Source organism: Cricetulus griseus, chromosome X, assembly GCF_003668045.3.
Source record: "Cricetulus griseus strain 17A/GY chromosome X, alternate assembly CriGri-PICRH-1.0, whole genome shotgun sequence".
Classification (NCBI taxonomy): domain Eukaryota; kingdom Metazoa; phylum Chordata; class Mammalia; order Rodentia; family Cricetidae; genus Cricetulus; species Cricetulus griseus.
The window spans coordinates 1505838-1517877 of NC_048604.1; the positions used below are offsets into that span (position 1 = coordinate 1505838).

Sequence of the window (12040 nt, forward strand, 5' to 3'; positions counted from 1 at the left end):
GATTCTGTACAATCAATCACGGGAAATATACCCGTTCTTCTTAAAAGGGAAAGAAGAAACCTGTGTACTTTATTGTCGGCTTCAAAAGATTACTAACTTATCTGTATCACTAAAATTGAACTACTTTGGCTATACTGCTACTCTTAGTGCTGCTTCCATTATTGCCTTCTCCAGAAACCTAAGGCTTTGAGAAGCCAAATAATAACCACAAATAAGCGCCATATCAGAAGCCTTTCCACTATAAAACTTAAGCTAAATGTGCTCACCATTATATTGCTGCCTGTCCACTTGTTAATAACAATATACAGTGCCCTTATATTTATTCCATGGTATTTTCTTACCAATGCTAAGAAGAAAAACACTATGGCAAAGAGAATAAAAGCTAAGCCCACCTCAGACAAACCTGGAAGTCCATATCGCTCTGTCACGCACTTCCACTCACTAGCTGTCATAGACATCCCTGGAGCTGATACTCTGGATAAATTATTTGACCATGCTGTAGCCAAGTTTGGAAAGAAGGACAGCCTTGGGACCAGGGAAATCCTAAGTGAAGAACACGAAATGCAGCCCAATGGAAAGGTTTTTAAGAAGTTAATTCTCGGGAATTATAAATGGATAAAATATCTTGAAGTGAACTGCAGAGTGAATAATTTCGGAAGTGGACTCACTGCATTGGGACTGTGTAGGGAGTAACCCTAGCCCCGCCCAATAGTCCTGGGGCAGGTACCAGGTGGACCTGGGGACTCGCCCATAAGGGCGGGGTGAAGGAAAGCCGGCATGACGTAAAGGGGGCATCTTAAAGGACTGTACGTGGGGACCGGGCTCTCTCTTTGTTCTGGCCGCGCTGGCTGGGTTCTTAACCTAGCTCTGGCCTGTGTTTCACCCGGTTGTACTTAGAAATAAAGAGACCTTAATCCAATATCGGGTACCTGCCCCAGGACTATTGGGCGGGGCTAGGGTTACTCCCTACAGGACTGAAACCAAAGAGCACCATTGCCATTTTCTGTGAGACCAGGGCTGAGTGGATGATTGCAGCACAGACCTGCTTCAAGTACAACTTTCCCCTTGTGACTTTATATGCCACACTTGGCAAAGAAGCTGTAGTTCATGGGTTGAATGAATCCGAAGCTTCCTATCTGATTACTAGTGTTGAACTTCTGGAAAGCAAATTGAAGGCGGCATTATTAGATATCAGTTGTGTCAAACATATTTATGTGGATAATAAGACTATCAATAAAGCAGAGTACCCTGACGGGTTTGAGATTCACAACATGCAATCAGTAGAAGAGTTGGGATCCAAGCCAGAAAACTCAAGCATTCCTCCAAATCGACCAACTCCTTCAGACATGGCCATTGTCATGTACACTACTGGCCGACCCAAGGGAGTGATGATTCATCATAGCAATTTGATAGCTGGAATAACAGGCCAGTGTGAAAGAATACCTGGACTTGGACCAAAGGACACGTATATTGGTTACTTACCCTTGGCTCATATGCTGGAATTGACAGCAGAGATATCTTACTTTACCTATGGCTGTAGGATTGGATATTCTTCTCCACTTACATTATCTGACCAGTCCAGCAAAATCAAGAAGGGAAGCAAGGGTGATTGTACTGTGCTGAAACCCACTCTTATGGCTGCTGTTCCGGAAATCATGGATAGAATTTATAAGAATGTTATGAGCAAGGTTCAAGAGATGAATTATATTCAGAAAAGTCTATTCAAAATAGGGTATGATTACAAATTAGAACAAATCAAAAAGGGATATGATGCTTCTCTTTGTAATCTGTTACTCTTTAAAAAGGTGAAGGCTCTGCTGGGAGGGAATGTCCGGATGATGCTGTCTGGTGGGACCCCACTGTCTCCTCAGACACACCGATTCATGAATGTCTGCTTCTGCTGCCCCATTGGTCAGGGCTATGGACTGACAGAGTCATGTGGTGATGGGACAGTCACTGAAGTTACTGACTATACTACTGGAAGAGTTGGCGCTCCTCTTATTTGCTGTGAAATTAAGCTGAAAGACTGGTAGGAAGATGGTTATACAGTTCATGATAAGCCAAACCCCAGAGGTGAAATCGTGATTGGTGGGTAGAATATCTCCATGGGATATTTTAAAAATGAAGAGAAAACAGCAGAAGATTATTCTGTGGATGAAAATGGACAGAGGTGGTTTTGCACTGGTGATATTGGAGAATTCCATCCTGATGGTTGCTTGCAGATTATAGATCGTAAGAAAGATCTTGTGAAGTTACAAGCTGGAGAATATGTGTCTCTTGGAAAAGTAGAAGCAGAACTCAGGAATTGTCCACTGATTGACAACATCTGTGCTTTTGCCAAAAGTGACCAGTCCTATGTCAGAAAAAGTTGACGCTTTTGGCACAACAGAAAGGGGTAGAAGGATCTTGGGTTGATATTTGCAATAACCCTGCCATGGAAGCTGAAATACTGAAAGAAATCCGAGAAGCTGCAAATGCTATGAAATTAGAGGGATTTGAAATTCCAATCAAGGTTCAATTAAGCCCGGAGCCATGGACCCCTGAAACTGGCTTGGTAACAGATGCCTTCAAGCTGAAAAGGAAGGAATTGAAGAACCATTATCTCAAGGGCATTGAGTGAATGTATGGGGGCAAATAAAATGTCACTCTTATTTACATTTGCACAGGAGGTGGCCTGATGGTTTTCAGTTCTAGACTTTAATTAAGCCTTTGTTGACCTGTTAGAATGCAAGGTATATCTTCTAAAGACATAAAAAACAAAAAACAACCAAAAGTGGTTAAAATAGTTGAGTCTACTTTAACTTAGTTTTGCATAGTTCTAGTGAAGCTGAAATTGAAAAGACATTTCCCTTTAGCTGTATTATTAATTTTAGAGCAGAAATTCTGTTTTTTAAAATTAGCCTTAGATACACTTGTTTTTATAAAGAAAAGATACTTCATGCTAAAGTAAGTGAATTGGAGTTGGTGTAGATGTACTTGAGGAAATTAACAGCTTCCAGTGTCTATTGTCTTCCTAGTTCAGAAGTTTCAACAGTAATCATGACAAAATTGTGTATTAACATTACTTAAAGCAGAAGTGCCGCAGGACTTTAAAATTCTCTTCCAACCATTTACCTTGAAGGGAAAAACATCAGTTGTAATATAATCTGGAGAAGGTATCTTAGAAGGTATTATTTTAAGATCATGATGGTCATATAGCTTAGACATAGAGACAAGTTAAGAATAAAAACAACATATACATACCAAAAATATCTAGTGACATGTTTGAAGGGAAGCTCCCCTGCTCCTTTGGGTGCCTGAGAACTAAAATCAGCAACTGTAATTATCTGAATGTCTTAAGAGGAAAGTACACTTTGTAAAAGTGGCCTTTCTGTATGTGATCTAGTGAAAGACAGAGACCAAGAAATCCAACAAGATATACTGTTTTTCTGTTAGAAAATTCATGATATCATAAAGATTCAGGCTTAGGATCCTTGTATAGCACTGATACTGGGAAAAAAAAGATTTAGACTGAATTTCTCATTGATAACAGGGCTTAATTTTAAAATGTGCTTGTATTAAATTACATTTGTAATTTATGGTCTGTTTGCTGTTGCTGACTGGATTCTTGATCAGTAGTGTGCTTTTCAGAGAGCCTTTCATTTGCTTTAATTTCAGCAAAGCGGGTTATGATAAATGGCTTCCTCAAAAATCTCATTCAAACCTACGGGTGATTAATTGTCTTGGATGAGCCTGGGGAACTTAAAGGGAAGAAAACACTGTTACAACTTTTCCTGCTTATGGAGCGTTAGAGACTGGAAATGCTAGATTTGGGAGAAGGGCAGGGTTACTTGATTAAGGACTGTTTGTGCAGTAACTTGGGGTGGGTTTCTTTTTAAATCTTCAGTTAAAGTCTGGGATTATATATTCTTGATAGATATTCGCACTTGAACCATAGTTACTGTAAAAAGCAAAAATTCTTAATACTGTTATTCTTTGCACTTTTTCGTATCATTTTATACACACACATGTGTACATATATACATATATATATATATATACATATATATATATATATATGTTGCTTACTTTGTGTTGTACAGATGTGGGCCACCACTGCAACAAAACGAATTCTTTGCGCTCTAAAATATTTATAAAGAAATTATTTAAATGTTCTGTATATGTTGATAATAGAGAAAAAAATCATCTGGTATCATAAGCAACAGCGAAGGTTTTTGTAAAAAGTTCTTTTCAGTGTTCCACAAAATAAAATTGGCGGCAAGTTTTCCCTGAAGTAATATGTGAGTATTCTCATGCTTCCCAACTTGCCTTTGAAGTGTGAAAAGACATCATTATCAAGTAGACTACTATTCAGCTTCTATTTACTCCTGCCCCCTGGCAGTCCTTTAAGGGTGGTTTTCTTAGGCTTTTCCAATATGTGTTTCCATTTGGAATGATGATTTTTAAATGTGAGTGCATGTATAGTATGTTACTTCAGATACTTCCACCCCACCCACCCCATCTCCCAAAAGCTGGAACACTGCCAACTGATCTGTTGACTAGGTCCTTAAGAATCACATAATTAACACTTAAGGTTGGGTGCTGCTAATCAATTCTTCATGAAAATCCAAACATGTTAAGGGACCAGGGAGATGCCACTGCCCCCCCGACTTTTCATAAGAAATACACATGTTTATGTAAACAGAAATATTTTTCATATTCATAGTGACTTTTAAGTATTTGAGCCTACAGATTTTGATCTCCATTTTTATACCTATTTGAATTGTTCACAATTATTACATGTCAGCCATCAAGTAAAGCTGTACTTAATATTGATTATAAGTGTATACATTTCTAAGTTGAACACTCATGATTTTTGCTTTAATTACATGAACGGGTCTTGTTTCCTTGTTGTTTGTACTTACTTTTTTATGTTGACTGTAGGTATGATTATATGACCTTTAAGAAATAAAATACTGGGGAACAATTCATATAGTCCGAAGTGAGGGAGAGTCCTATTTCTTTGTTCATAGAGACTGAGTAGTAATCTTTGCCTATACTTTCCCGGTATCATATGACAAATGTTTCTACAGTGACAAGCTGAGAACAGGTTAAAGATTGTGTGACATTTGGGAACTGGAAGTAATAATTTTAATTTTGAATATAGTTACAAATTTTGTATTCATATTTGTACTTTCTTTTAAAATGCACAATTGTATGATTGTTCTTTAGATTTTTTTGTGTTTTCTCTTGAAAAGCTTTGTTTGTTTTTATTTTTAAGTTTGCACTTGAATCTTATGAAATAAATCCATCCATGTTATCAAAAAAAAGAATTAAAATGTCATCTTGGTGGATTTTTCCTTTGATTTTCCTCTTTTGATTAATTTTGGGTTGGAGTCTATTTTGTTGGATGTTAGAATGGCTACACTAGCTTGCTTCCTGATTAGGTCCATTTGCTAGGACTATCTTTTTCCAATCCTTTTCTCTGAGGTAATGTCTATCCTTGATGTTGAGATGTGTTTCTTGAATGAAGCAGAAGGATGGATCCTGTTTTCATATCCATTCTGTAAGTCTGTGTCTTTTTATTGGGAAATTGAGACCATCAATGTTGAGAGTTATCAATGACCAATGATTGTTAATTCCTGTTATTTTGTTGTTGTTGTTGTTGTTGGTGTGTCTGTTAGTAGTGTGTGTGTGTGTGTGTGTGTGTGTGTGTGTTTCTGGTGTAAGATTATTTCCTGTGTTTTTATGGGTGTAGTTAACCTCCTATGTTTGGAGTTTTTTTTTCTAGTATCTTCTGTAGGGCTGGATTATAGATAGATATTGCTTAAATTTGACTTTATCATGGGATATCATCTTTTTTCTATCTATGATTATTGAAAGGTTTGCTTGGTATAGTACTCTGGGGTGGCATCTGTGGTTTGTTAGAGTCTGCAAGACATCTGTCCAGGCCCTTTTGGCTTTTAAGAGTCTGAGACCATTGAGAAGTCAGGTGTAATTCTAGTAGGTCTGTCTTTATATGCTACTTGGCCTTTTTCCCTTGCAGTTTTTAATTTTCTTTGTTCTGTATGTTTAGTGTTTTGAATATTGTGTGTCAAGGGGACTTACTTTTCTGGTCCAATCTATTTGGTGCTTTATCTGATGGAACCTTCACCTCAGCCCCTGACAACCATATACCCAAAGAGTCTGGAATGTTCTGGTGGAAATTCCACCCCAAGCATTCTCCCAAGTTCTCATTCCAAACTCCACCCTCCCTCAAAAAGCCCAACAAGGGTCAGTTCCTCCACTGGGGGCTGCTCAAGACCACATATATAGGCTACTTAAGACCTGGCCACCATATTTGCCTCTTGGTACCTCTCCCACCCTCTTGAGGGTCACCCAGGAGTGCTTTGCTCTGTTCTTTAAACCTGGGTTTATTAATTCAGTTTGATTGGCTTATTACATCAACAGTGGCAGGTTTCCAAAAACTGGGGATTCAAAACTTATCACTGTTCAATAAGTATACTTAGGGTTTCTATTGCTGCAACAAAACACCATGAACAAAAAGCAAATTGGGGAGGAAAGGGTTTATTCAGCTTATACTTACACATTGCTGTTCATCATCAAAAGAAGTCAGGACAGGAACTCAAGCAGGGCAGGATCCTGGAGGCTGGAGCTGATTGATGCAGAGGCCATGGAGGGGTGCTGCTTACTGGCTTGCTTCCTATAGCTTGCTCAGCCTGCTTTTTTATTTTATGTGCATTGGTGTGAGAGTGTCAGATCTCCTAGAACTGGAGTTACAGACAGTTGTGAGCTGCCATATGGGTGCTGGGAATTAAGCCAGCATAAGACCAAAATGATGAGGGAAGTCTTTCTGTGTATGTTTATCTTATTGGTTGTTGAATAAAGCACTGTTCGGCCAATGAGGCAGAAAGCTAGCCAGGACTAGGACTCAAGGAGGATTCTGGGAAATGTAGTAAAGTCTTGTGATACAGGCAGGGAGTGACATAGCAGGCAGACTCAGAATATAAGCAGGGACAAGCAGGAAGCCGTTCTCTTCCTCCTCCTCTCTGCTCTGGAGCCACCGTATGATCCCTGCAAGAGAAGATGCCTGCTGCTGGCGTTTGATAAGTCTTATGAAATATATAGATTATGGTTATGGTTGATAATAATTAGGACTGAGCTAGCAAGTAAGAAATCCTTGTCATTTGGCCAGCAGCATTGTACCTAATATTAGTCTCTGTGTGTTATTTGGGGTCCTAACACATCGGGCAGAACTCTGGTGGCTTGGTGGAAAGATTTATTGTTATACCAAACTAAGGGAGTCTCAACAAGATGATGGAACAGACTTAGTTGACTTCCTAGGTGAGGCCTTACCTTCTTCGAGGAGCAGATGGGAGGTGGGGGGGGAGTATGGGAAGTGGGAGGAGAGGAGGGAGGGGGAACTGGGATTGGAATGTAAAAAATAAATTAATAAAAAAAGAACCGGCAAAAAAGATGTTCAAGATAGAGAGACATATTATTTCCTGGCAGTACCCCTAATTTCTTCCAAAGAAGATGAGCACAGAAAAACTTCCACATGGAATTTGCTTTAAATGTGGCAAAGGTGGCCACTGGGCAGAAAAACTGCCCTTCGCCTTGACTGCTGCCAGGACCCTGTCTAAACTCGCAACAAGCAGGACTGGGGAGTTGATTACCCTGCTTTGCCTAGACAAGGTAGGTTGGTCCTCCCAAGATCCTACTCCACAAGCAAGTCTGTGAGATCTTCTGGGCTTGATGGCCTAAGACAGATGCTGCCCTAGGACCTATGTCCCCAATGACCATGGGTGTCTGGTCCAGATATCTGGTAAGTATCTGTCATTTTTAATAGACTTGGCAGCTGTTTTGTCTGCACCTTCTGTTCGCTCAGTTGAAATTCATCCCTCTTAGGTCTCTGATAATGTTGATTGATAGGCTACCGATAGCTTTGTTGGTTTAACAGCAGCAACCAAGGCTTCTGCTGCCTTCTCAGTTCTCTTCATAGGTAAAAGTTAAGACCCCAGGCTTCACTTTCCATAGAGCTACTACTTGGTCTAGACACAGTTTACCTTGCTACCAGACTCAGAAAAGAGAAACTCACAAAACAGATATCAATGTAACTTTTTACTATTATTTACTTAAAGGAACTCACTTTACAATGACTGCTCCCAGTAATCAACCAGTTAGCTGTAGCTGGTTTTGTCACAGGACATTCTTTGGAGCACCAGCTCCCCAGTAATGACACAAAGACTTTTTATTAATTATGAATTTTGGCTTTTAGCTTAGACTTGTTCCCAACTAGCTCTTGTAACATAAATTAATTTGTTTCTATTAATCTACATTCTTCCAGGTGACTTTTTACCTCTCTTCTATTCTTTATGTCCAACTCCCTCAGTGTTTCACTGATGTTTCCCCTGAGCCTAGATTCATCCCCTTGAGTGCTTCTCTCCCCTGGGAAGTCCTGCCTCTTCTCTCCTGCTTAGCTACTTGCCATTCAGCTCTTTATTAAACCAATCAAAGGGTGCTTTAGCAGAGACACATCTTCACAATGTACAAAAATATCATCTCACAACAACCACCTGTGTCTCATGGTGAATAATTGGATAGAAAAACAGGTATAAAGTTTATTTAAGTTCTGAGGCCACAAAAGCTTAATTTGTGAGGATCTAAGAAAATGTTTTAGGTTCTAAGAAGGTGTTTTAAGGTGTGTAGATGCAAGTCATAAAGGTTGGAGGATATGAAAGAACTTGTGATAAAAAAGTGACTTAAGGTATATAAAAAGAATGAAAAAATGTTTCAGATTTCTTTCCCTCTCTATGCTATTGTCATATTAACACTTCAAAAGCTCAGTGTTTTAATGTTAATCAATGGAATTCTGATAAGGTCTTAATCTAACTCTGATAAGTACTGACTACTATTATCATAGTCAAAAGCTCACGATTTTAAATTTCCTTTGGTAGTTTTTTAAGTATAGACTTAAAAGTACTTTTATTGTGCTAAAAACATCCATGTAATCTATATATATCCAGTATTCTTGATAGGGAAGAAGCCCCTTTTTCATGTCTGTATTTGTACTGAAAAATCAAGATCAAGCCAGCTTTTGTGCTTCTGCTCCATGGACTGTTCATGTCCTCTCTGAGCTCAACTTGAAAAGTGTTGACACTAGACCCAAGATAAATGATAAATGGATGTTTATTGGGGAACACTTACATAGAAAAATACAAAGAACCACAGGAGTGCTTCTCTGCCCTTCCTACTGATTGGCTGACCCAAGAGAAAAGACCTGCGCAAGTGAGACTATGCCTAATGCTTCCCTCTTTCCTGTTCTGGCTGCCTGAAGCCACGCCCAAAGGGGTGTGGCCACGGTTACAGGTAAGACCGCTGCAGAGTGTTCATGCTTTTAACACAGTCATTTTTCAACCTTCTACTATGACACAAAGGAGTGAGCTGCTGCTTTTTTTTTTTTGATGCAAATAGCAAGAGGCATTATTGCAGTTTTTTTTTTTTTTTGGTTTTTTGAGACAGGGTTTCTCTGTGTAGCTTTGGAGCCTATCCTTGTACTCACTCTGGAGACCAGGATGGCCTTGAACTCACAGAGATCCGCCTGCCTCTGTCTCCCGAGTGCTGGGTATTGCAGTTGTTTAACAAGCTAACCCCATGTTAGCTCGGGCCTTTCGTCCATCCACCATGGCGGATGGCTAGGAAAGACAGCGAGAAGCCACTGCATAGAGATCTTATAGGGCAGTGTAAGGGGGGTGTCTAGGGGTACGCACAGGCTCAGGATTGGTGTGCCTCCAGGCTTGGAGGGCTTGCCCTGTGTTGATTGGTCAACTGGTTGTTATGGCCCATAGGCCCTCCCAGGGTGATTGCTATGCTTTGTGAGTCATTGCTGTGCGCTAGTCCGTAAAGCACACCCAGAGCCATAAAGCATAGCGCCACCAGCTAACTTCTGATTGGTTCCTTGCCACAAGGCAGGTATCTGACCTCCTAGTGACCAAGGCAAGGTCAGGCAAACACGTGTTAGGCTGCCATGGCTGCCAAAATGGGAAGCTGGTCCCTTCATTCCCCCATTTTCTTTTTTGGAGATTCCAATCATGGAATTTCTGTCTCTCCAGCGTTCCCATCAGGGTGTGTGTTACGATAAATCTTTCTGCCAAAAGCCGCCTGAGCCCCACCGCCACATGTGAGCTTTACGCCAGCCGCCCGCCCGAGTTAGGCCCAAATGAATACACAGAAACTTGTGTTAGGTTCAAAGCTGTTTGGCCAATGACTAGGATTCCTCATCTGCTAGCTTAGTCTTAATTATCATAAATCTATATACGTTATAAGACTTATCTTTTCAGACGCCTTATTGGCGTACCTCCTTGCCAGTGGATCACATTGTGCCGCTGGAGCAGGAGCAGAGGGAAAAAAAGGGGGACATTTCCTGTTTCCTTTGCTTAAATATGAGTCTCCATCCTGGATCACCACTTCTCTACTACATTTCCCAGAATCCTCTTTGACTCCTAGTCCTGTCTAACTTGCTGTCTTATTGGCCAAACAGTATTTTATTTAACAATAAATAAGATAAACATACACAGTACATTCCCCATCGTCTCCTCTTTTCTGTCTAAATAAAAGAAGGATAACCTATCTTTTATAATAACTGAAGAAAACTATAACCATAACTATCTGTCTTCAATTCTATCAAAGACCACAGAAGGACAATATATAAACTCTAGAACTGACAGAGACAGGAGAGAAAGATATTGGCATCCCCTATGTAAGGGTCACTGGATTTCAGTACAGATTACAAACAGTGGTAATGCTAACATGTCTACAACATCTCTTTTTGTAAACTGAAAAATTATTGTAAGCTTCAGGAAATCAACTCGAGTTCACCTCTCATGGGTCAAATGGACTCCAGATTAAGTACCCCTGCCAATAAACAGCTTAAGTTTTCACACCTGCTTAAGTATCTCCCCATTTCCTTGGTCTTGGGACTCAACTATGGGACTAAAATATTCAAATGCACACCTAAGAAAAAAATTTCCCCCCAAACCTCTTTTTTTATTTAAATTACAAATCTTATTTTACATACCAATCCCAGTTTCCTCTCCCTCACTCATCCTCCCATGCCCCTTAAATCTCTTAACTTTATCGTCTGCCCATAACTTTATCTTCAGCATCCTGTCAGGTCCAGGCATCCCCTCAAAATCTGCATCCCAGACAGCTTCAAAGACCCAGGTGGTCTAGCCTCACAGACTGCTTCAACTAGGCCTGCAGTTTCCTAGCTCCATTAGTACCACAGAGCCTGGACAGCCAGTAAACTCCCAGGAGTTGGCTGGCACCCCAGTTTTCTTAAGTCCCCAAAGATGTTGTCCTGAGACATCTTTGGGGCACCCTCATTCCTGCCTCACCATCACCTCTACCTATATCCCCCTACCTTTTATAATAAACAAAAGGGAGGACTGTTGCAAATTTGGTGCTCCACCATCATGCCTTTCAGTGACAGAAGCTAAAATCATTTCCCACTGCCAGGTGTGTCACTAACCACCACATTTAAAAGGCCCTGGCCACTCCATCTCTCTCTCTCTCTCTCTCTCTCTCTCTCTCTCTCTCTCTCTCTCTCTTGTTCATTTTGTCTATCTCCCGGTTTCTGTCTCTCTCTGTCTCTGTCTCTCTCCCAAGTCCCCACTCCAAGATGGCCTCATGCTCTCCCTCTCCCCCAGTAAAAATCTCTTGCATTAGATGTTGGGTGTCATGATCTCTTATCAGCACACCTTGACCCTGGACCTGCCAAGAAGGGTATCTTTTTGTAACTTTATCCTGACAGAGGCTACAGTTGGTGTCCTGTTGCAGGGGCTAGGGACAACCCTGAGGATTGGGTCTGGGGGAACAGAGAGTGTAGATGGAGTATGGACTGAAGTTTCAGCTTATATTAATTATAAACTGTTTGGCAGATGGCTCAGGCTTCTTATTTTCTATCTCTATCTTAATTATTAACCCATTTCTATAACTCTGTGTAAACCCCATGGTCTTGGTTTACAGGTGGTTCCCGGGTCTCTTTCTGCCTCAGCAGCTA

General features: G+C 40.5%; 1 protein-coding gene across 1 annotated transcript; it reads left to right on the forward strand.

Annotated features, from left to right (window-relative positions):
- Positions 1-249: 249 nt before the first annotated feature.
- On the forward strand, positions 250-2637 carry LOC100772169 (long-chain-fatty-acid--CoA ligase 4-like). Its single transcript, XM_035450221.1, is given in 3 exon segments — positions 250-676; positions 973-2355; positions 2358-2637. Coding segments are annotated over 3 exon segments (1959 nt in total). The 5' UTR covers positions 250-363; the 3' UTR covers positions 2621-2637.
- Positions 2638-12040: the final 9403 nt, after the last annotated feature.